General features: G+C 42.9%; 3 protein-coding genes and 1 pseudogene across 3 annotated transcripts; all 4 read left to right on the forward strand.

The window, feature by feature from the left end:
* The first annotated feature begins 2,076 nt into the window (after positions 1–2,076).
* Positions 2,077–2,758, forward strand: LOC139028178 (retrovirus-related Pol polyprotein). Its single transcript, XM_070445035.1, has 2 exons — positions 2,077–2,325; positions 2,576–2,758. The coding sequence occupies exons 1-2, from the start codon at positions 2,077–2,079 to the stop codon at positions 2,756–2,758; spliced, it is 432 nt and encodes a 143-aa protein (XP_070301136.1).
* A 1,444-nt stretch (positions 2,759–4,202) lies between these two features.
* Positions 4,203–5,360, forward strand: LOC111967885 (non-histone chromosomal protein HMG-14A pseudogene; annotated as a pseudogene).
* A 751-nt stretch (positions 5,361–6,111) lies between these two features.
* Positions 6,112–11,014, forward strand: LOC111967883 (zinc finger protein 665-like). Its single transcript, XM_023993308.2, has 7 exons — positions 6,112–6,239; positions 6,829–7,031; positions 7,150–7,251; positions 7,363–7,452; positions 7,658–7,768; positions 7,888–8,011; positions 8,122–11,014. Exons 1-7 carry the CDS (start codon positions 6,212–6,214, stop codon positions 10,452–10,454), a joined length of 2,991 nt encoding a protein of 996 aa, XP_023849076.1. The 5' UTR covers positions 6,112–6,211; the 3' UTR covers positions 10,455–11,014.
* Positions 11,015–12,915: 1,901 nt separating this feature from the next.
* On the forward strand, positions 12,916–23,712 carry LOC111967887 (cerebellar degeneration-related protein 2). The gene is made up of 6 exons (XM_023993311.2): positions 12,916–13,237; positions 14,263–14,375; positions 18,536–18,684; positions 18,948–19,118; positions 21,352–21,577; positions 21,759–23,712. The coding sequence occupies exons 1-6, from the start codon at positions 13,156–13,158 to the stop codon at positions 22,401–22,403; spliced, it is 1,386 nt and encodes a 461-aa protein (XP_023849079.1). The 5' UTR covers positions 12,916–13,155; the 3' UTR covers positions 22,404–23,712.
* Positions 23,713–24,525: the final 813 nt, after the last annotated feature.

Consider the following 24,525-nt stretch of genomic DNA (forward strand, 5'->3'; position numbering starts at 1 on the left):
ACATGCCAAGTACTTTACAGTGATTGATCTATGTGGAGCATTTTTTTGTGTGCCCCTGGCGGAGGAGTGTAGACATTTGTTTACGTTTACGTACAGAGGACAACAATATACGTATACTCGTCTTCCCATGGATTTAAGTACTCACCTCATGTATTTAATCAAGTGCTGAGAGAAGATTTGGAAGAATTGGTGCTTGATGGAACGTTGAGTCAATACTTTGATGACTTACTAATCTGTGCTCCCTCTCTAGAGCAGTGTCACACAGACTCCATGAAAGTGCTAAAAAGACTGGCAGAGGGAGGACATAAAGTCTCAAAGAAGAAACTGCAATACTGCCAGCCCCAGGTTGAGTAACTAGGAAGAACTATAGCTCATGGAACCAAGGCAATAGCACCAGGACAGTTGGAAGGAATCAGTAAAGCACCGTTGCCACAAACAGTAGCTTAAATTATGACCTTTTTATGGATGACTGGATTTAGCTCAGACTGGATAGAAGAATATGTAGTGAAGACAGCCCCCTTGAGATAAATAATGAAAGAAGCAGGACAGCTTAATCTCAGGGCTAAACCAGACTGGAACATTGATGCCCTGGTTGCATTTGAAATACTAAAAAAGGAAATGCAGACAGCACCAGCTCAACTCTAGCGCCAGACTACACAAAACCATTTTTGTCATATTTAGCAAGCAGGTGCGATAAGTATGCAGCAGCAGTACTTATGCAGGAAACGTATAGTGGAAGACAGAAACAGCCTATTGCATACTACAGTACTAAACTGGACCCTGTTGCCCAGGGATATCCTCCTTGTTATCAGGGAGTGGCAGCATTGCAGTATGCGTATGACAAAGCTCTTACTGCAGCATGCGTTTAAAAAAAGGAAAAACAGTAAATATATATACTGACTCAGCATATACACACGGAGTAAGCCACTTATTTGGAGCTGTGTGGAAACAAAGAGGATTTAAGAAAAGTGATGGAACTCCCATACAACATCGCGTACAAATTCTAAAATTAATGATGGCATTGATGTATCCTAAAAGACTAGCGATAATTAAATGCCAAGCACATAAAAAAGGAAATTACTTCGTTGTTAAAGGAAACTGAAAAAAAGATGCAAAAAAGATGCAAAAAAGGCATCTAAATGCACCATTCCAATTTTAACAGCCCCAATGGTTATCCTTGAACCCATACCTCAGCCAGATGATATCATTAGGATGCAGGAATGAGCCGGACCTTATGAGAAATCCATGTGGCACCAAAGGGGGGCAACCAAAGATGACAGGGGATGTTGGAGATCTCATGAAGGGACCATAGTGGCACCTACTACATTACTTAATTTGGTTATTGCTGATGCACATGGTTTGGACCATTGCTCTAGGGGGTGCAAAGTGATAAGAAAGATTAAAAGACAAGGCTACTGGTCACCATACCTACAGGCAATGGTGGATGAGGCATTAGCAAAATGTGAGATATGTGCTCAAAACAATGTATGAAAAGGGATAACCACACCCATAGACCACATACCGGTCCCAGAAGGACCATTCCGACACCTAGTTATGGACTATGTGGATATGATAAAACCAGTAAATGGCAAGAGATACATGCTGGTTATCATAGACTGATTCAGCAGATGGGTAGAAGCAGTACCCTCAGCAGATCAGGGATCGGGAACAGTGATAAAATTCTTAACCAGAGAAGTAATACCTAGGTTTGGAATACCAACAGAAATGAGTTCAGACAATGGATCAGCATTTATTCAAAAGACAGTAAAACAGGTAATACAGCAGCTAAGGATTAAACAAAGACTAGGATGCGTTTATCATCCCCAGTCACAAGGAATGGTAGAAAGAATAATTGGAACTCTTAAGGCTAASATAAATACAATTTGTGCTTGTGCAAGGCTTAATTGGGTGGATGCACTACAGCTTGCTCTAATGAGGTACCGCATGCAAATTAACAGAAATATGCATCTAACACCGCATGAAATGCTTACGGGTCAACCCATGCCAGTGCCAGATCTAAGAGGGCCCTATAAAGTTCCCCCATTAGAACAATTAGAAATGTAGTTAAAAGCATATATGAGACAACTAACTGCCGTACACAAAGTTATCTATCTCCAGGAAAAAGGGCGAGAACCTGAACCAGGATCAGAGGTTCCCCGGCCGGTGATACCAGGAGATCGGGTCTACATCCGAGTGTTCCGGAGGAAGTGCAACGAGCCAAGGCGAGAGGGTCCCTACGAGGTGGTCAGAGCGACACGAACAGCCATCCAGGGGGAAGGAAGCACCACGTGGTACCATCTAAACCACTGCACCAAAGCTCAGAGGGTGATCGAGCGACCATTGAGCCCAGAGGGAACGTAAGGAGAGGATGCTGATACTCCAGGCAAGAGTCCGGAGGGAACAGAAGGAGATGATGCTAATACACCAGGCATGAGCCTGGAGGAAACAGAAGGAGAAGAGGACTAAGGCGCAACCCCCAATAGTCAACAGATACACTCGCCTGAAGATCCAGAGAGTCCAGGAATGGGGAGGAGTGACATGCCTGTTGCTCCTGATGACATACCTACTCTGGCAGATACCCCTGACGGAGGCGCTGTCCAAGGGGACGGAGAAACAACGACAGGAGAATGGGAAGGAGACTTCCCTACCATCGACTTCTCTGCCTTCACATGGTCTCCCTGACAGACAGTGGAAACCAAAACAACTGAAGAGTGGTGAAATGGGCGGCGTTCGGCGGTCGACGTCACCGGCCTTCTAGCCATCGCCGATCCACTTTTCATTGTCCATTTGTTTTGTCTAGTCTTCCCACACACCTGGTTTCAATTCCATTCATTACATGTTGTGTATTTAACCCTCTGTTCCCCCCATGTCCTTGTCCACAAAAATATTAAGGGCAACATTACCAAAAGGATGGACAGGCCTTAGTGCCATGGTTAGGTTGATTCACAGATAACTGTTACTGAATGGAATCCTAGTGATACTAAGCAACAAACTACAAAACAGAGTAAGGAGAGAATATAAGTCCCCAAGGTCTATTTAGATGCAATAAGACAACCTAGAGGAATCCCCAAAGAATTCAAAGCAAGAGATGAGGTTAAGTCAGGATTTGAATCAATATTTCTTTGGATATGACCAAACAAAAACCGAGAATGGATCAATTAAATTTACTATAACCAACAAAGATTCATTAACTATACAGACTCTGCATTGACAGCTTCGGGAGAACAAGTACAGGCCACTAGCAAAAGGACATGGCAGAACAGGCAGGCTTTGAATTGGCTCTTAGCAGAGAAAGGTGGAGTTTGTTTAACATTCGGAGAAGAATGTTGCACCTTCATTCCCAACAACACGGCCCCAGATGGATCATTCACGGAAGCTATGAACAAACTGAAAGGATAACGGCAAGAAGTAAAGAACAACGCTGGATTTGATACCCACGCTTGGGACTGGTTGGATTTAACTTTGGGAAAATGGGGAGGAATGTTTATTATTGAGCAAATATTTCTACGACAACACCAAGGTTGCGTTTCAAACTCATAAAAGACACACCCTCGTCCACATATCCTCGCCTTATGCCCTTGGGGGAATCCCCGTCACCATCTTGGACGTCGGTCCAAACGATTAGCCAAACAAGGGAAGTTTGCAACGAAAGCCCCTCAGCCATCGTTTTTGATCGAGTTTGTGAGTGTACAATTATGTTCACAATTTGCTATGATTATACATCCACTAAGAAAAGTCAGCCGAAACTTAATAACCTCAACGTCAATATGGATATGTCAACAAACAAATGTAAGTAAAAACTAATGTAAAAAGGTTAGAAATTGTGCTACTAATGCACATGATGGCACAAACACGTCTCGTAAAAGTAATTATGTTTTTGTTTGGTTAGCTTTTGAAAATTGTAGAAATTTGTAGAACATTTTCCTTCAGTTTTTTATTTAACCTTTATTTAACTAGGCAAGTCAGTTAAGAACAAATTCTTATAAAAAAATGATGGCCTACAGGCTAACGTTAGTTAGCTAATTAATTTGCTAGCTATCATACAATAGGCGTATATTAATAATTATATAGTTAATATAAGTAGACATGCAATCATTATTGACTGTAGCACATATAAACACCCACAAGCTACCGGTGGCTGAAAACACAAACCTCGCGGGATGAATGACTGACAAATTTCCGGGCATAGGCGGTCCATTTAAAAATAATTCCTTCAGACGGACCAGGCAGCAGCAGACACTTGGCTTCATATGCACCGAACTCACAACAGCTAGCTAGCTAAACACATTATATTTCCATCTGAAAGAGAATCGCCAAGAATCTAACATGCCCAAGAGAAACCAGGGAGCCGCTGGGGACGCCAAGGAGGAGCCCCAGAGGAGATCCGCCCGGTTATCAGCGAAACCAGCCCCAGCCAAGACTGAATCCAAGGCCAAGAAGGAGAAACCAGCAAAGAAAGAAAAGGCTGTGAACGACAAGGAGAAGAAAACTAAGAAGGCAGCAGCGAAGGAGAACACAGAGGCCGCTGAGGAGAACCACTCTGAGAACGGAGGCGCCAAGACCAACCAGATGGAGGAGGCTCCCGAGGCGGAGAATGAGGAAGCCAAGTCTGAGTAGCAACACTGCCGACCCCTGACACCTAACCTCCGGCCCCAACCCTTCCCCCCAGCCTGCCCCAGTGTTCGTGGTCCCCCTCCAAGGTGTATTGTTAAACAGAGGAATATTTTTATCAGTGATTTTATAAGTATACTATCTACTGTCCGTATAGATTTTTAGCACAAAGCAAAGCTGAGTAATATGATGCAGATCTGCAGTGGTCATATCAACAAAATGTCTGCAGGCAAGATGAACACACTAAAATCTTTTTGAATTAAACAGCATTTCATGATTGTGTAGGAAGCAAAGTGCGTACCATCCCATAGTGAGTTGTGTGTTCCTGTGCCCCCCTCCTCCACAGTTGGTTCTCCTAGGGTTCTACCTTAGTCCTGGTTTATTAACGGTTCTCCCTGACGTTCCCTTGCTTTGTCTAAATGTTCCTGTTTTTACATGAAACATGTTCTAAGCGTGATGAAAGTGTGTTGTCCAATAAGAAAGAGGAAGAGGATCATGAGAAACATTCTGGACAGAGTGACATGCGTGTGTCTCCTAGGCGACCCTGTAACAGTGACATGCGTGTGTCCTATGTGACCCTGTAACAGTGACATGCGTGTCTCCCCTAGGCAACCACAGCAGTAGTGTGTGACAGCTCTCCATCTTGCTGTTTTTTTTTTTTAGATGAGCGGTTCTCTGACGTGTCTGTCTGTCCCTCTGATGTTCTGGAATTCTCCAATAAAACAAGTCCTGTGAATTTTCCAAAAAAAAAAAAAAATTCCTCCCTCGCCCTGCAAGTGTATACTCGTCAGATGTCATGAAACGTCATCAGAGGTGTCCACTTAATTTGAGGGTTGAAGGGATAGGGTGTGTCTTTTAAATGTTTGGAATGATTGCACCCAAGTTGTTATGCCACAGAGGTGCTTTAGTTATAAATGGTCGTGTTCGAAATCCATGAGGCATTGTGGGTAAATGGTGACTGACTGATCTACAAATAATAACGAGTTGTTATTTATGATGGTTTGTAGATCAGTCAGCCGGCTGCAATGTCAAACAAGCCCGTTTACACGTTTACCGCTACCTCATGTGTTACATTTAAATAGGTCCCCGCAGTACGCACACACAGTGGCACCGAAGATTATTTCATATATTGGCAAGATTATCAAGTGTCCACTCCAAAAGTGGAACTGCATATCCTCAAAAATGGACGGCAGGTGGGAGGAGGCGAGATCAGGCGGGACCATTCTAGCCAATGAGACGGCAGATACGCGTGTGAACAGCATACACTACTCCGATATAAAGTCATTGTTATCAAAGTTGCCGAAATGCCGCATGCGTTGCCTTATATCGGTATATTCGTAACAACCTAACCATTACGAAACGTCTATTCAATCAAATAAGCTGGACGTATCAAATTAGCAATTACATTTTTTGTTATCCAAATTGCCCTCCATACTAAAGTGCCTCACTTCCTGGCCTTATTTTCGTGGACAGATTTTGGGCGGCGTAACCCCTCTTGTTTCGCCTCTTCCTCGCTGGTGACGCCTTCCTATATGCAGTCATTGGGTGGCACACATTGGCATAAACGATTGGTATTTTCGTGTGACTGCAGTGGAGAGACATGCAAAAACAAATGTCTGGGGGGAAAGGTAACATATGTATAGTTAGCTATGTATAAGATACTAGAGCTAGATAGGGCATAGTTAGCCATACTTAGCTAGCTAGCTAAGTATGGCTAACTTCCTACTGTTTTGTGCGGGAACTGGACTCGTTCCAGAACGTCTATAATATGTTTTGCGGGTCTTTTATTTTGAATTATTTAAGTTGTGCAGCATTTCTAAACCTCTCTGATTTCATGCCCGGACTTTTATTGAATAATGCAGTAGAAGAATTAAACTTCCTTGACGTTTTAGCTTGCTAGCTAACAAGCTAATTTATTTTCTGCTTTGCAGTCGTTTCACTGCTTCTCTAGGCCCTTCCAGAAACAACCCTACGACCTGTCCCCATTATTTTAGATCCACGCTTTGATCAACTCCCCTAAGCTAATCAAAAGGAAGACTGTGACTCCAAGGGAAGGGCTAGGGGTTGTTTCTGGATGGACAAGGACAAGGTCTTCTCACTCACACACAACATTCTTGACAATGACACACATAGTAGTTCCACACGCTAAAGTTTGATGTGCCGTGCAATAATAGGTGCTTGATTTGTGAACAACTTAAGTCAAATTCTCTGTTTCAGGTCCCCCTCTTCCTCTCCCCGCTCTGCGCCTCATGGTCCCACCACTGCGGCTGGTCTCAGCAGCCATCTGGCAAACGGTCCAGCAGAGACACGTGATGGATTATGGGATGCTGGAGGAGTTTGTTACCATGGTTACAGAGATGGTTCCAGAGCTTCTGAATGACAGTCAGAGGGCCCAACTTATTCTGGGTCTTCGAGCACGGGTGAGAGAGAGGGGTGGAGCTAGTGTTCATCATTAAGGGGGGAAATATGAGATATGATCATAATTAGTCATGTTTATGGTCTCAAGTACGTCTCCTGACTGGTTTGCTCTGGTTTCAGCTGGTCCTGGAGTTGTGTCGCTCCAAGCCGATCGCTGACCTCCAGACCATTCAGCCACACCTAGACAGGATACAGACCCTCACACCTCTCTGGGGGACACAGGTGAGCTCTTAAGGTCAGAGGCTCAGCAAAGGTTTACATCAGCCAGTCAGTCAGTCCCACACAACTGATTTGATAATGATCATTATAACAAAAGTGTTTTCTTTCTTGCAGACTGATGATGGAGATTTATCTGAATCTAACTTTCTGGGGCTGATTCAAAGCCTGCTGAACGACCCAAATGAGATGGAAAACTTCTTCCAGGTCAGTGTGGCTTTGGAATAGCTGTGTAGGTATACTACTACCCAGAAGTGCACACTCGCAATCCTTCTTATTTATAAACAATGTTGACCTTTTTTTTAAGACCTCCTTTTATTCTGATTACAGCTGTATGTGTCCATGTGAGTTGCAGGTGACAAATGTTCTTATATCAGATATGATTTATTTTATACTAATTTCTTATTCTCAGGATGTTTTTCCTGTGGAATTTGGTCCCAAGTATGATGCAGCAATAGAGAAACTCATGTGTCAGTTTCTTTCAAGACTTGAGAAGCTACTTCCAGTATCAAACTTTCAACAGGTACTGAAATTAGAATAGTACCTTCATCAATTCTGTGAAGGATCACTATTCACAAAGGTTCATTCATAGAGTATATTTTGAATCACCCCTAAATCGTATCTATTTTCCTTCCGTGTCAGGCTGCGTCCCTGCTCAGCGATGTCCCCTCTGTTCTGGAGGACTGTGTTCAGTCTGTGTCTCACCCTCAGCAGCTGAAAACCCTGCTTCAGTACCACAGAGACCTCAGCCAGCTGGACAACCATGGTAGACATCTCTCACAGGACCCATGTAGATATTGGCCAATCTTCTGTAGGGGACGTTGACATTTATTCACTATTTAACCATTGTCTTTAATTTCTCGCTTCCCTTTCTAGATACTCTGTCTTCTTCCGATGGGGACTGCATTCTTTCAGCTCTCTGTCTCCCTCCAGTAGAAAGGGTGGTGATTGCAACTGAACAGACAGAGTCAGAAACACAGACATTATCCTTGAATGTCTTCATGGATACATTCACCAAAGAGTTGGAGGTGGACTCAGCAACACTGACTGAGTACACAGAGATGGAACCCGGGACAAGTATGGATGTAATAAAAAGAGAGAAGAGGGTGGAATGTGAGAAAAACAACAAACAATCTATAGAGTTTGCTGACCCTGTGGAACATGAGGACATGGAGGTTTATGACGGTAATGAAGAAGAGAATGTTCTGGGGATTGGACAAGTACAAGTTGAGACTGAAGGTATTGTTGAAGAAGTGGACCCCAGGTACGGAACAGTGATGGTTATCGGGGAAGATGGGGTGGCACAGCCTTATGAAGATTCAAGCATCAGAAAGCCCAAAATAAAGACTCATAAAGACAGTGGAAGTCATGGAGAGCAAATGAAAAGCATAGACGTATCTGATAAGATCATATCCTCAATGCTTCACAAGCCTTCAGTGGAGCTACAAAGAATTGACACTACTAACCTGATATTGCCATCTAGACCAGTTAGACAAAACAGGGGGCGTAAGATGAAGACATTGCTAGCACAAGAACGGCAACAAACCAAAACAGAACTTTCAGAAGAAAATACGTTCAAAAAATGCCCAATTTGTGGGAAGACTTTCAGTCGAGGTGCAGACATGAAGCGGCACCAGAAAATCCACACAGGTGAGCGCCCATTTCAGTGTCTCCAGTGTAAGAAACGCTTCCTGTACCATTTTGATCTGAGGAGACATCGGCAAAATGTGTGTAAAGTAGTTGTGTCAGAACCTAAAGGTGAAACATCTAAGCAGCTCAAAGGCAAGTTGAATATGTGTGATAAGAGTTACAAGGACCCACAAAGCTTGGAGAAACCGAGACTAAAGTGTGACAAAGACTCCAAGAAAAGGTGTAGCAGATCTCCAGCTAGTGATGAGAAGGACACAGTCCAGAAACCTGAGGGAGGAGACACGGAGCCGTCCAGTGGTGTTCCTCTTGTGGCAACACCTGAGGACAGTGACTCATCCTGCACCAGTACTCCCCAGGACCCATCTTACGACCCATCTGGCGAACCTAGCAAGACCGAAAAACACAAACAGTCAAAAGTGTGCTGCATTTGCAAAAAACGTTTGCCAAAATCTTACAGCATGAAAGTTCACATGAGATCCCACTCAGATCTGCGCCCTCACAAATGTCCTCATTGTGGACAGACGTTCAAGAACATCTATGATATGAGGAAGCACATTGTAAAGACTGTGTGCAAGGTGCTGCGAGCTGATCCTGAAGAGGCCCAGGCCCAGGTACATGCACTCACCCACAGCCCCCTCCACTGCACTGAGTGCAGTAGGATGTTTGCAGACCCAGTAAAGCTAGACAGGCACAAGCTGTCGCACAAGCCTTTGAAATGCACCATGTGTGAAAACAGCTTCAATGGGGTCAAGCCCCTTAAGAAACACTATCTGGATGCTCATAAATTCAGCGGGCCATTCCTCTGCACCTCCTGTGATAAAAGCTACACTGATCTAGCAGCTCTCATCAGACACGAGAGGACTCACACCGGAGATCTCCCATACCAGTGCTCCCACTGTCCACGGAAGTTCAACTTATCAGCGGTTCTTGTCGAACACGAGAGAATACATACAGGAGAGAAACGATGCCTTTGCTGGGAGTGTGGAAAGGGATTTATCAGCAATGCAAAACTGAAAATGCACATGCTGTGTGTTCACAGAAAACCTGAAGATAAACACTTTTCCTGCTCCCAGTGTGATAAATCATACGCATTACAAAGGACGTTACAAGTCCATGTGGCGAGACATCATGCTGGGGTGCGTTTCCCGTGCACATACTGCGGTAAGCTGTTTCTGAACATGTCCTCATTGACAAGGCATGACCTGATTCACACTCAGGAGAGGCCTTTTAAATGCACCGAATTGGAGTGCGGCAAAAGTTTCAAATCAAAATCTGAAGTGAAGGTACACATGAGATACCATACTGGGGAGCGGCCATTCAAGTGTAAAGTCTGTGGGAAGGGTTTCACTCAAAACTGTTATCTCACTCAACACATGCGAACTCATACGGGGGAGAAGCCATATCCTTGTTCTGTCTGTGGAAGAAAATTTGATGACTCTAGGAAACGGAAAAGGCACATGATGATTCACACTGGAGAGAAGCCCCACAAATGTTTGAAATGTGAGAAAGCTTTCAGTCGAGCAGACCTGTTGAAAGCACATGACAGGAAAGAACACTGAGCAAGTTCAAGTCAATTGTTTTTGTTGCTTTGTATTTTGTTTTCTGTATAGATGTTAGTAATGAAACATTTTGTCCCTCTATGTTGTGAACTTATTCTAGATCTTTTCTGAAATATTGTTGTCTTAAAAATTAAGGATCTAAGAAACATGACATGTCTGGGAATATGTATCCCTGAGATGCTTTAAGGGACAAGAGTTGGAAATAATGCAAGCTATTAACACTGATGCAATAGATTGGATGGTTGTTAGGCAATGGGTTTTTATCTATCCCCATTCAAATAAAACCATGTGTATTTTGGTGCAGACCTGTACTCGCCGCTAGAGGGAGTTGGTAGTCTTTCTCAAGCATCCATTTACACTTCACTCTGAATAAAAGTAGATAGGGCCATGCTTTTGGAACGTACATTGTTTTTGTCAGTCAAAATAAGTTGTGCTTTCTGAAATGTATGGTGAAATGTATATTTTCAGTTTTGTATGTTACATAATTGGACAAAAACATGAGGGCAGCATCTGTTTATGAACAGTGATTATCAGCAGCATCACATCACAAAGGTGGAGCTCAAAGTTCAAGATGTTCAGGGGTTTTCTAAGATAAGGCTCTAACATTTTAATTCTGTCAGATAGATACTAGACTAGTCTATGTGTGCTGTAGTGTAGTTCATTCTACAGTGGAAGGGGTTTTCCGCCAATCATAGCCAATAGGGTTTCAGTTTTAATAATGGTCCCTACGGCTGATTTTAGATGGGCAATTCTGATATATTTTTGACTAATTGTTCTTTTGACCAATCAGATCAGCTCTGAAAAATATCTGATGTGATTGATAAAATAAATAAATTGTTGGGAAAAAATCAGAATTGGGCTGCCTGTCTAAATGTAGCCTATGAGACCCCTGGGCCTGTTCTCATGCATAGGGCTTAGCTTTGTTGTTTCAAGTAAAAAATAAAATGTATTGAATGATTGTGAATACAAAATATTTTTTAAATAATGCTTTCAATAGTTAATTTCTATATTTATTATATGTATTTTATGGTCTGTGATAACTCTTTAATATATTCGGAGGTAGGCTATTAAGGTTGGCTGGAGTAGACATCAATGAACGAATCATGTGCACATGTTTTCCCAGACGCTACAAAATGCACATAGCTTTGTAGGCCTGTAAAGGAAGACAAGACTATTCATACTCGATAGTACAAGTCATCCAATGGCACACTCTTAGGATGCCTACATCATTTCAACTTATCAGCAAAGGGAAGTGTGCAGTGCAATAGTAACTGATAGAAAAGAACAGTACAGTATGTTGCCAGGGACTTGTGTAATTGCAAGGTCAAGGGTGCAGCACGTTTTGCAAACATGGAGAAGTCAGAGATAGCCAGACTAGTAAATTGTGCTAAGGAACAGAAGTTGGGTATTGGAAAAAGGCCATCAGTGCATGTTCTGCAAACAATACAGTGGATGAAGGAGCAGCATGGGGATGGTGAACGGAACAGCGGATGAAGGCGCGGCATGAGCGTTGTGAAAGGATAGATGTGGTTATGGACAGCGAGGAAGAAGGAGAAGAGCCGAGTGCAGAGGGAAGATTGTGTGTTGAGGAAGAATACAAACCATGGCTCAGAAATGTTACCTGACGAGTGATGAAGATCTCAGTTCGAGCCTCACCCCGATGGTCATGCAAAGGATGATCCCTGCCTTTTGGCTGACCCACATGTAGTCTCAGGCTGGGTAGAAGTAACACAAACATAGGCAGAGACACGTGCATACAAACATGATAACATGCACTATACACACACGTACACATGGATTTTGCCTTGTAGATATGTGGTAGTGGAGTAGGCCTGAGGGCACACAGTGTTGTGAATTCTGTAATGAATATATTGTAATGTTTTTAAAGTTGTATAACTGCATTAATTTTGTCAGACCCCAGGAAGAGTGCAGCTAATGGGGATCCATAATAAATACAAAATAAATTGGGTACTGTTAAATTGCTGAAGGTAGCTCAAAGTGATGATTTTCTGTGTTTCAGAAAATAATATAATAATAATGTGTCTAAAATAAAGTGTTATGACTGGAATGGAGTGAATGGAATGGTATCAAACACATAAAACCCATGTGTTTGATTTCATTCCAGCCAATATTATGAGCCGTCTTCCCCTCAGCAGCCTCCACTGATGTACAAGGCTTTGCTGCAGAATAGTTACATGGTGTGTTGAACGAAAGAGTCTGTTGTTATGGTGTATGATCAATTAAGGTCAAAGTAGTGGAATGGGATGGTGTTATAAAAATGTTTTTTAAATAGTGGTATATAGGCATAGAGATAGTCCCCCTTCCTTTTTTTTAGCATGTAATGTAACGCGATAGACCACACACTACCGCACAGTAGGTGGCAGCATGCCCAAACAAAATGTGCGAACGCCATGATATCAAAGAAGGAGAAGAAGAATAGACCAGTGCGCGTTTACTGACGTGGTAAACTACGTTGCTGCTGGAGGGGATATGTGTGTGGAGTGCGATGCTTAGGCATTTTCATCATACTGTGGTTGTAGCCGGTGAATAGACATCCGCTTTAGACAGCACCAGCTGATGAGGGGAAACGCATTTGGTGGATTATTATATCTCAAAGGCATGTTGCATTGTCTGCGAAATTAGTATCCTACCAATTCCAATGAAAGCCCATTGATCAGTCGGGGATTCATTTTGGCCGAATATGCTTACAGATATGATTGAGGTGGAAGAATTCGAAATCAAGGAGGATGAACCTTGGTATGACAAGCAGGACCTTGAGCATGGTAAATATGATTATATCCATAATGATGACCGAGACTGGGAAAGCGCGGGGCGACCTGTGCTGTGCGTATCAGTGGCCGGCAGCAATAAACCAGGCAGTGGCCACAATTTGACACAGCGTAAAACAAAATTATTTTCAAGCAGGCGCTGAAACAATGAGCGCCTGGTGCACCGCCACTTTCATATGGCAGGTGTCATGTCACTAGCAAATGTAGTAGCCTACATGCTACGAGACACATTTGGTAGCCTACTGCGGCAGAACACACTGTCGGACTTCGGACGAATATTTCAAGGTAGTCTCAAGCAGAATTTCCATCACCCCCGAGGCTATCATTCCATTGCCATGGATTTAGTAACCAACATTTGAAAAAATGAATCCTTTGTCTTAGATTTTCTACACATTTTAAAATGTTCATCTCTGCATATTAAGGTTTTATTCCACGAAATTGCATTGTTCAATATCTATCTTTGGCTATCTATTGATGAATGCTAGAATAGAAATAAGGAAACGGGAAATGGCTCTAGAAACATCTATTCATTTTTCATGCTCATAAACTCACCCCATCACAAATCCTGTACATGAGACAGTCTCACAACGCATGAATTAGGCCAGAGTGATGAAGGTAGAGATATATATATATATATCTTACCTTTCTGATTGTAAATGCCCTGACTTGGGTCAAATAGCCTACATATCTCCAATATATTTGAGGTGTGTTTGATTTATCTCTTTTTGGGTCTATATTCCATCAGTTCCATTGTAGGCAATTGTTGGCAAACTACTGTAAATCATGGGCAGCACAAGTAGCGTGTATTTGACACACCAACCCAGGTAGGATGTCTGCAAGATAGATGCATGTACCTGACCTTGAGCATTGAGGCACAGACACAGACATAGATGCACACTGCACTCTGCAACCTCTTGTCGCACTAATGGACGTGTCTTTGCCCAAGCCATTATTTTGTTGGTGACACACAGTGATCATTTATCGATCCTATTCTCTGATCTCTCTTTCCTCCCATGTAGACCTGCACCTAGCTGCTGAGCTGGGGAAGACCCTGCTGGACAGGAACAGAGAGCTAGAGCAGGGTCTGCAGCAGATGTACTCCACCAATCAGGAACAGCTACAGGAGATAGAGGTAAGGGATTAACCAATCAGGTTGTAGCTACAAGGGTAGAGGTAACTGGGCTTGACCAATCAGGAGTCAGCAGACAGACACAGTCCCAAACTATAGCAATAGGCATTTCCCATAGTGTGTGCAGGTTTGTTTTCCATCCCAGCACAAGCACACATTATCCAAGTAATTGAGCACTAGTTGACACACCTGAGGCCTGTCCGTTAGGCTACAATCTGTTCCTGTTGAAAACAAGAGATGTTGAAAACAAAAGGATCTCTCCTCAGATTTGTGCTCCTTTAATTACTTAATCAAATCAGTGTTCCATATTGCCAAAAGGCAGGCTACCATTAACTCCCTTTGAAGCTGAAATTAGAGGGTTGGACCCTGATGGACTGATTACTTAATCTCTCGGTTGCACCTGTTGTTTACCATGGGTCCATGTAGGGTAGGACCCTAGAAACACAAAGGTAACAGAATATAATGGCTATTTTATAATGCAGACTTCATCTGAAATGGTTTTGTCAAGACAAGGCTACAAAATCTATATTCCAATCCTTGTCTTTCTTTTTCTATACTATAAATCCCCAGGTAATAAGTTTACAAAACCATTATCAAACGGTAGTGCACCGATTGGGATCTCTTACTCCTTTGAAAACAACATACCTCAATGCTTTTCACCTTGTTTAGGGAAGTTTCAGGTGCTTCTACACCTGCATTGCTTGCTGTTTGGGGTTTTAGGCTGGGTTTCTGTGCAGCACTTTGATATATCAGCTGATGTAAGAAGGGCTATATAAATACATTTGATTTGACTAGGAAAGATAGACTGCCCATATCAGTTGTCCTCTTAAATTTTTTCGGACATACCTTTGAACCAACATTGGCGCCATTGTATTGTTGTGACTCAAAATAACTTTAGATTAAATAGCCTCTCCATGCTAGAGAATCTATTAAGCCAATTATTGAGTTTGTATTTAAATATCACATTCAGTCTTGGTGTTTTCTTCTCTTGTATCAATACTGAATCTATATTGTATGGTCAGCAACCGCCACTCATTTCCAGATGAGCTCTGGATTTAATTTCCCTGAACAGGGTCAGCTCTGGTTGTGCGACTCCTAAATCCTTCCCCGTCTCTGAAACTGCTGACTGACAGAATTCATCTCTCTAAAGGTGCCATCCATTTCATGACCTGACTGCATGTAGAAACGGTATAGGAGAAAGCTGATACTGTGAATTATGTTACCTTTCCTATAATGTTATGTTACACTATAGATCATCGCCACAATTCTTCATGATATTAACATGCAGAATTCAAAATACTAAGTTATCTAAGTGAATTGCGTTGCAAGATCATTTACAGCTCCTATCTACTGTAGCAGTATTTGTTTTATTGCCAGGATTTATGTTTTTAGTAGGTGTTTTGTAGCTGATCTTACTTAATGAGCTGACTAAAGGTTCACAGCGTTCTCCATAGATATTGAACTGTTATTATCTATGACATTCTCCCTGTTTTACCCTGATAAGATAAACTGTTCTCAAAGGAAAAGAGAGAGAGAGAGATGTATAGAGAAAAACAGAAAACGAAGGGTATAGGGAGAACACGGTCCCGTGTGGCTCAGTTGGTAGAGCATGGCGCTTGCAACGCCAGGGTTGTGGGTTCATTCCCCACGGGGGGACCAGGATGAATATGTATGAACTTTCCAATTTGTAAGTCGCTCTGGATAAGAGCGTCTGCTAAATGACTTAAATGTAAATGTAAGCAAAGAAATGATGTGTGAGGAGAGATAGTGTTATGTTATCCCAGCACCATTGTTAGTGTATTTAGCTCTTCAGTCTGAATCAACCTGTGATAACGAGAAGAGCCTGACCTTTACCTTGTGTTGGTGCCTTTCTACATTCCTCAGGAGTCAGCCTCTCGCCAGAAGTGTTACGCTCTTACAGACACTCATTCAGACCACTCAAATGCTATTACAGACATGCTGCTATCAAAGCAATAATAGTCACCCAGCCAGGAGGTAGTTGTCATTGATTCTGCCAAGTTTGATTGATCTCATTCATGGCTGAACAAGCAACCAAATTAAATAATGTGTATGCCTTGTATGTAGTGGCTTAACCAATCGTATTGACTTGAACAAGTACAATGGTGTAATCTCAATGGTAGAAAAAGTACTCACTTGTCATACTTGAGTTAAAGTAAATATGCCTTAACAGAAAATGACTAAAGTGAAATTCACCCAGTAAAATACTACTTGACTAAAAGTCTAAAAGTATCTACACTGAACAAACTATAAACGCAACATGTAAAGTGTTGGAACCATGTTGCATGAGCTGAAATAAAAATGTGTCAAATGTTCCATACGCACAAAAACAATTATTTCTCAAATTTTGTGCACAAATTTGTTTACATCCCTGTTAGTGAGCATTTCTCCTTTGACAAGATAATCCATCCACCTGACAGGTGTGGCATATTAAACAGCATGATCATTACACAGGTGCACCTTGTGCTGGGTACAATAAAAGGCCACTCTAAAATGTGCAGTTGTCACACAACACAATGCCACAGATGTCTCAAGTTTTGAGTGAGTGTGCAATTGGCATGCTGACTGCAGGAATGTCCACCAGAGCTGTTGTCAAAGTATTTAATGTTAAGTTCTCTACCATAAGCCGCCCCAAACGTTGTTTTAGAGAATTTGGTAGTATGTCCAACCGGCCTTTCAATTGCAGACCACGTGTATGGCGCTGTGTGGGCGAGCGGTTTGCTGATGTCAACGTTGTGAACAGAGTGCCCCATGGTGGCGGTGGGGTTAAGGTATGGGCAGGCATAAACTACGGACAATGAACACAATTGCATATTATCGATGGCAATTTGAATGCACAGAGATACAGTGACGAGATCGTGAGGCCCATTGTCGTGCCATTCATCCGCCGCCATCACCTGCACAGTCCCATGCTAGCAGCATACCGCCCTGCATCTCACTGCTGGCTTGCATCTGAAGCTAAGCAGGGTTGGTCCCTGGATGGGAGATCAGATGCTGTTGGAGGGCCAGTAGGAGGCACCCATTCCTCTGGTCTAAAAAAAAATCACAATGCCCTGTGTAGGGTGTCTTTCGGATGGGATGTTAAACGGGTGTCCTGACTCTGTGGTCACTAAAAGATCCCATGGCACTTATTGTAAGAGTAGGGGTGTTAACCCTGGTGTCCTGGCTAAATCCCCAGTCTGGCTTTCATACCATCATGTCACCTAATCATCCCCAGCTTACAATTGGCTGATTCATCCCCCTTCCTCTCCCCTGTAACTTTTCCCCAGGTTGTTGCTGTAAATGAGAATGTGTTCTCAGTCAACTTACCTGGTAAAATTAAGGGTAAAAAAAATGGTGCAAGGATCTGTACACAATTCCTGGAGCTGAACATGTCCCAGTTCTTCCATGGCCTGCATACTCACCAGAAATGTCACCCTCTGGATCGATGTGTACACTAATATTCAGCAACTTCTCACAGCCATTGAAGAGGAGTGGGACAACAGGCCACAGTAACAGCCTGATAAACTCTATGCAAAGGAGATGTGTGGCGCTGCATGAGGAAAATGGTGGTCACACCAGATACTGACTGGTTTTCTGATCCACACCCCTACTTTTTTTTAAGGTATCAGTGACCAACAAATACATATCTGTATTCCCAGTCATGTGAAATCCATAGATTAGGCCCTAATTAATTTTTTTCAATTGACTGATTTCATTAAATGAACTGTAACTCAGTAAAATCTTTGAAATTGTTTCATGTTGCATTTTATATTTTTGTTCAGTATAGTTAAAAATGTACGGTGGTGTAAAAAGTACTAAATTGTCATAATTGAGTTAAAGCAAATGCTATACATGAAGTTCCTTATATTAAAGGAACTTATATATTTTTTTACGGACAGCCAAGGGCATACCAGCATATGTATAGAAGTAAAAAGTACAGATTTTCTTTAGGAAAGTAGTGGAGTATAAATTGTCAAAAATTGAAATAGTAAAGTACAGACACTCCCAAAAACGACTACATAGTACTTTAAAGTATTTTTACTTAAGTACTTTACACCAATGTGTAATCTGGATTCAAAGTAGAAATTAATTGTGAATTTGAAGGTGGCCGGTTATGTGATGATACTGAGTCCTGGCTCTCTCCTCCACCCCCCTCCCTCCAGTACCTGACTAAGCAGGTGGACCTCCTGAGACAGGTGAATGATCAGCATGCTAAGGTGTACGAGCAGCTAGATCAGTCCTCCAGAGAGCAGGAGCAGAGCAACACCCGCCTGGTACAGGACAACAGGACCGCCCAGCACAAGATCCAGGGGTGGGTTGAAACCTGAGGCTGCGGTCCCAATTCTTCACCCTTCTCGCACATTTTCTAAAATTAATGTAACAGTGGTGGAAACTCCCTCCAGCCAATGCTTATATCAATCCTATGCATCTAAATCAATGACGGGGTGGAGAATCGGGACACAGCCCGGGTCTTTCTGCAGAGAATACAGATGGAATGGTGAACGACTTGAGTTGGTGAGATGAGAGCTAAATGTGTGAGGGCAAAAGCAACTTGATTAGTCAGTCTCTCTCCAGGCTCACAGAGATGATCGAGGCTCTGCAGACCCAGGTGGAGGATCTGCAACGTCAGGTAGAGGATCTGAAGACAGCCCCTGCTAATCCCCATAGGAAACCCCTTGCAGAATCATGGAGGCCCTACGGGGTGCAGAGTGTGTCCTGCCTGAATGAGTTGCAACGCACACACAGGTGAGATCACAACACTCATACATGAAATACACACACTCTGCGTTCCCGTTCCTTGAGCTTGTGTGGCCTACCACTTCGCAGCTGAGCCGTTGTTGCTTCTAGACGTWTCCACTTCACAATAACAGCACTTACAGCTGACTGGGGCAGCTCTAGCAGGGCAGAAATTTGACAAACTGACTTGTTGGAAAGGTGGCATCCTATGACTGTGCCATGTTGAAAGTCACTGAGCTCTTCAGTACGGGCCATTCTACTGCCAATGTTTGTCTATGGAGATTGCATGGCMGTGTGCTTGATTTTATACACCTGTCAGCAACGGGTGTGGCTGAAATAGCTGAATCCAGTCATTTGAAGGGGTGTCCACATACTGTAGTGTATATACAGTTGAAGTCAGAAGTTTACATACACTTAGGTTGGAGTCATTAAAACTAGTTTTTCAACCACTCCACACATTTCTTGTTAACAAACTATAGTTTTGGCAAGTCAGTTAGAACATCTACTTTGTGCATGACACAAGTAATTTTTCCAACAATTGTTTACAGACAGATTATTTCACTTATAATTCACTGTATCACAATTCCAGTGGGTCAGATGTTTACATACACTAAGTTGACTGTGCCTTTTAAACTGCTTGGAAAATTCCAGAAAATGATGTCATGGCTTTAGAAGCTTCTGATAGGCTAATTGACAAAATGTTGAGTCTGTTGGAGGTGTACCTGTGGATGTATTTCAAGGCCTACCTTCAAACGCAGTGCCTCTTTGCTTGACATCATGGGAAAATCAAAAGAAATCAGCCAAGACCTCAGAAAATAAATTGTAGACTTCCACAAGTCTAGTTCATCCTTGGGAGCAATTTCCAAATGCCTGAAGGTACCACGTTCATCTGTACAAACCATAGTACGCAACTATAAACTCCATGGGACCACTCAGCCGTCATACCGCTCAGGAAGGAGACGCGTTCTGTCTCCTAGAGATGAACGTACTTTGGTGCGAAAAGTGCAAATCAATCCCAGAACAACAGCAAAGGACCTGGTGAAGATGCTGGAGGAAACGGGTACAAAAGTATCTATACCACAGTAAAACGAGTCCTATATCGACATAACCTGAAAGGCCGCTCAGCAAGGAAGAAGCCACTTCTCCAAAACCGCCATAAAAAAGGCAGACTACGGTTTACAACTGCACATGGGGACAAAGATCATGCTTTTTGGAGAAATGTCCTCTGGTCTGATGAAACAAAAATAGAACTGTTTGGCCAAAATGACCATCGTTATGTTTGGAGGAAAAAGGGGGATGCTTGCAAGCCGAAGAACACCATCCCAACCATGAAGCATGGGGGTGGCAGCATCATGTTGTGGGGGTGCTTTMCTGCAAGAGGGACTTGTCACTTCACAAAATAGATGGTAACATGAGGAAGGAAAATTATGTGGATATATTGAAGCAACATCTCAAGACAWCAATCAGGAAGTTAACGCTTGGACGCAAATGGGTCTTCCAAATGGACCATGACCCCAAGCATACTTCCAAAGTTGTGGCAAAATGGCTAAAGGACCTGAATGTATTAACATTTTATATATTTACAGCTGAATAGCTTGTGCATTAATAATTGTTTTTAAGCTGCAGGTAGAAAGTGTTTTGTGATTAGACGTAGCCCCACTGAAGTTGCCATTAGTTTGTTCTATTCTAGATGGCCTAAGGCCCTAAGCCCCACTTTAGATTGCGTTCATTCAATACCACTGTTTCAACAAGTCCCTCTTGGCCCTGCCCTAGCATTGCGGTTTGTCTRGCTCTCGCTCTCTTACCTCTCTCTTGCCCTGTACACTGCAGCTGTTGAAGGGGACTAGTGCTGCTGCTAGTACTCTAGCCCTATTCCTGTCCTCTGATGCCATAGCAGTTCAGACTGTGTTATTGAGTTAGGGATGGGCTCCTCTCCTTTAATCCAGGCCTAAACTCATAGGTCACTGATAAACACACATGCCAAGCAGATTATAGTACTCTCTCCCTACTGACCTCACTGGTCACAGTTGTCACCCACAGGATTTGATTTAAGGTAATTTTCCACCCGTAAGGCCACTCATCTCTGCCTTCACTAAAGATCACTCCCTGATTAGTCTTATTGGCTGCTTATCAGTGACTTTATTACACTAATTAGGTGTAAGTGCTGGTCTGGACTGGAACAAAAGCTGTTTCCCATCCTTTTTAAAGTTTGATTGGTTGGATTCTCTCTGACCCCTCCAAGGTACTCGAGTGTCGACTCTGGAGACCATTCGGATGACCCCTGGTCTCCCTCTGACGTCTCGTGGCAGGAGGAGGAGCAGGAGTCGCTACGGCGATCGCTCCGCTCCCTACAGACCCAGTTGGCCAATGAACGTGCTCGGAGGGAGGGGGCAGAGCGAGATGCAGACCACCTAGCCAATGAGAATGTTGCACTGGAGCAGCGCTTGGGAATGATGGAGGGGTGCCAGGTGAGGAAGAGAAGCAACACACACAGAATAATTTGAAGCAGATGCGTGCTTCAAATTCAAATAGTATGTAGGGAAATGGTAAAGTCAAGAGTTCCATGTGACATTACTGAATCGTGTCTCTCTTTCTCTCTTCCGCCTTCTCTCTCTATCTCTCCTATCTGTCCTCTCTCTCTTTGTCCAGGCCAGACTAGTGGAGCTGGAGTGTGAGGCTGAGGAGCTTCGTCAGCTGTGGAGAGCCGACTACGGCAACAAAGCTTTGAGGTCAAGGGTCAGCCTGGGCATGCTGCCCAATGCCCTCTTCTTCCCCCTGAACCAGGAAAGGGGGATGGGGGAGGATGGAGAGAGTGAGGGAGAACTGATGGAGGTCAGCTACCATTCCAAGGTGAAAGGTTGTGATGTCCTAAAGCACTGCAACAGCGAGAAGCAGCTTAGGTCGCTGCGGGGTGAGGGGTCAGACGTATACGAGAGTCATGACCACGAGCGTTCGTGCGTCCGCCATTCGGAGGTGGTGAAGCAGCGTGGGATCTCCCTTCTCAACGAGGTTGACGCTCAGTACAGCGCCCTGCAGGTCAAATATGACGCGCTGCTGCGGCGCTGCCACCAGGGGGAGCCGGACCCAAGCCAACAGCACAGCCAAAAGGACGTCCAAAAGCCCAGCGGAGCCCCCTTGGTCCGCCCACGAAGCCCAGCCTCCCTCCGCCAGGGCCAGGAGGATGAACTTCACCAGCCTGAGTACAAGGCCCTGTTCAAGGAGATATTTACCTGCATCCAGAAAACCAAAGAGGATCTGAGTGAGAACAGGGGAAAGTCTTGGCAGCTGGAGTAGCATTACTTTCGCAAATAAACGTAGAAAAATGGGTTTGTGCTGAACAAGCTATTTCTTTTCCCAATTGGAGCTGGGACATACTGTATGTGCAAGCAAAGCACCATACTCAAACAATTTGAAATAATTGTTTAAAAGTTTGCCTGGGAACTGATGTGTTAAATCTGGTAGAAGTGAAGATGAATTGATAACCTTCTCAAAGGGCTCATCGTTATCTATGGACGTTGGCACAGCTAAAGAAAGGCAAGATACACCAGCTCTTATGCATGGAAACAACAGTGCCTAACGTTCAGTCTATTGTACATAATTCTGCCTCAATCTCCCAGGTATACCTGAGCCAGTTGCTTAGCATCTAAGGGCAACTTTACTGTACACTGAGAAACCAAGGACCTCTGGAAACTATTTCTGTGGACTAGCTCTTTTCAATGGTACCTCTATGCACTGTTAAATCAAAAGTTGCATATCCTTTTAAAGTGAATTGTCTGAGCCTGATGGTCAAAACGGGAACTTGTTACCATCTTTGTGTGCCTAGAAATGCCACTGTTTCCTACTCTTGGTAATGAGTTACCTTGCAAGGCGAGGTGTGAAGGCAATCTGTGAATTTTAAAAAGGGAGAGCTTGTTATCGCTTTTGTTCAATGCAGCTATACAATAATCATCAATGCGTCTTCAACTACAGCTATGAAATGTTTGGCCTAGATCTTTGTCATTATTAAAAGTTTCTGAATATTTTACCAGAAAAAACASCTGATGATTTTTGGTGCTCATATCAGGTCCAAGATGCACTATAATTTCCGGAACTCTATCTTTCACAATTGTACTGTATGTCTTCAAAGTGTTTTGCCTGATCCTGAAGTTTAAAAACGAAAGTAATTGGGTACGAAGAATGAGTTGTTAATGAATAATGTAGTAGCTAGTGATAATCTACTGAGGCTATACCAAAACTCAGCTATATACTGTACGGTGCTATGATATTGATGTGCTTTACGAATACAATGACCGACAATGTAGACATTTCATAAGTGCTGTTCTGAATCTTTGTCAGAAACGGTCTGGTTAATCTTCTTTTTTTTTACTCATGCTATCCTAATTGTTCATGATAGCCACATCCTTAGTTGACATCACTGTAAAATCACATTGTATTGAGATGCACTTAAGACTTGCACAGGGATCGTTGTTCTTTTCTGACACTTTATGTAGCTTGCCACTGTACTGTATAACAAGTGCTATTAGTAGTTCCTGTTCATTGTATTAGATAACAAAATATTGTAAAATGTATGTGTCATCTTTGATAAATGCAAACTCTGAGAGGATTCTGTGTTTCCATTGGTCAGTTATTACATGCCTAGTCATGTGGTTTGTCAAYGTGCTATCATCATCCATGCAATTTGAACAAACCAGTTTATTTKTTTATTTCACCTTTTATTTAACCAGGTAGGCAAGTTGAGAACATATACACAGAGGGACATCATCACACTGGTATCACAAGACAGTGAAACAACTCTCACTTCGCAGAAGGGACAGGATGGAGGGCAGAGTACGGTGGGACTCTGTAAGTTGCTGTTTTGTACTGTATGCATGTGTATTATCCCGTGTGGCTCAGTTGGTAGAGCATGGTGCTTGCAACAGCAGGGTTGTGGGGTTGATTCTCATGGGGAACCAGTACGAACATGTAAGAGTGCTGCTAAATTACATTTATTTGTATTTAATAGTCTACATAGTAACAGATTCACTTGCCTTGTTTGGCATTTTACAGAATGGTTTAGTTGGAAGGAAGTAACAAGTCTGGTGTATTGGAAATGAGGAGTAAGACAAATTCTGAGGGTTAGTATAATCTTTAGTTCCAGGCAATCTGTGCTCAAAATCAGTTTGTTGCAAATGCCAATAAGAATTGTATATTATGATTGTACCTGTACATAATTAGGCTATCTCTTTTGAAAGGAGAAAAGTTTGGTAAAGTAGATAAAGATATAATTCAATGTATTTCCTGATGAAGTTTTATTTTATACATACTAAACACACGTAGCACTAACTGGAATGTAGACAAACCTTTTGCTGAACCTTACAGTATATGAATAGATCTGGTTTCTCTGTAAGAAATCAAACGGCATGAAGATAGCGGTGAT

Source organism: Salvelinus sp. IW2-2015, linkage group LG8, assembly GCF_002910315.2.
Source record: "Salvelinus sp. IW2-2015 linkage group LG8, ASM291031v2, whole genome shotgun sequence".
NCBI classification, from domain to species: domain Eukaryota; kingdom Metazoa; phylum Chordata; class Actinopteri; order Salmoniformes; family Salmonidae; genus Salvelinus; species Salvelinus sp. IW2-2015.

What these genes read in the sequence shown, in the direction of transcription:
- LOC139028178 (XM_070445035.1), top strand. Translation starts at nt 2,077, where the DNA reads ATGAGACAACTAACTGCCGTACACAAAGTTATCTATCTCCAGGAAAAA. An exon ending in ACTGCACCAAAGCTCAGAGG is followed by an intron (nt 2,326 to 2,575) that starts GTGATCGAGCGA and finishes CTACTCTGGCAG; the next exon opens with ATACCCCTGACGGAGGCGCT.
- LOC111967883 (XM_023993308.2), top strand. Translation starts at nt 6,212, where the DNA reads ATGCAAAAACAAATGTCTGGGGGGAAAG. An exon ending in CAGTATCAAACTTTCAACAG is followed by an intron (nt 7,769 to 7,887) that starts GTACTGAAATTA and finishes CTTCCGTGTCAG; the next exon opens with GCTGCGTCCCTGCTCAGCGA. An exon ending in CAGCCAGCTGGACAACCATG is followed by an intron (nt 8,012 to 8,121) that starts GTAGACATCTCT and finishes TTCCCTTTCTAG; the next exon opens with ATACTCTGTCTTCTTCCGAT.
- LOC111967887 (XM_023993311.2), top strand. Translation starts at nt 13,156, where the DNA reads ATGCTTACAGATATGATTGAGGTGGAAGAATTCGAAATCAAGGAGGAT. An exon ending in GCCCAGCACAAGATCCAGGG is followed by an intron (nt 18,685 to 18,947) that starts GTGGGTTGAAAC and finishes GTCTCTCTCCAG; the next exon opens with GCTCACAGAGATGATCGAGG. An exon ending in GAATGATGGAGGGGTGCCAG is followed by an intron (nt 21,578 to 21,758) that starts GTGAGGAAGAGA and finishes CTCTTTGTCCAG; the next exon opens with GCCAGACTAGTGGAGCTGGA.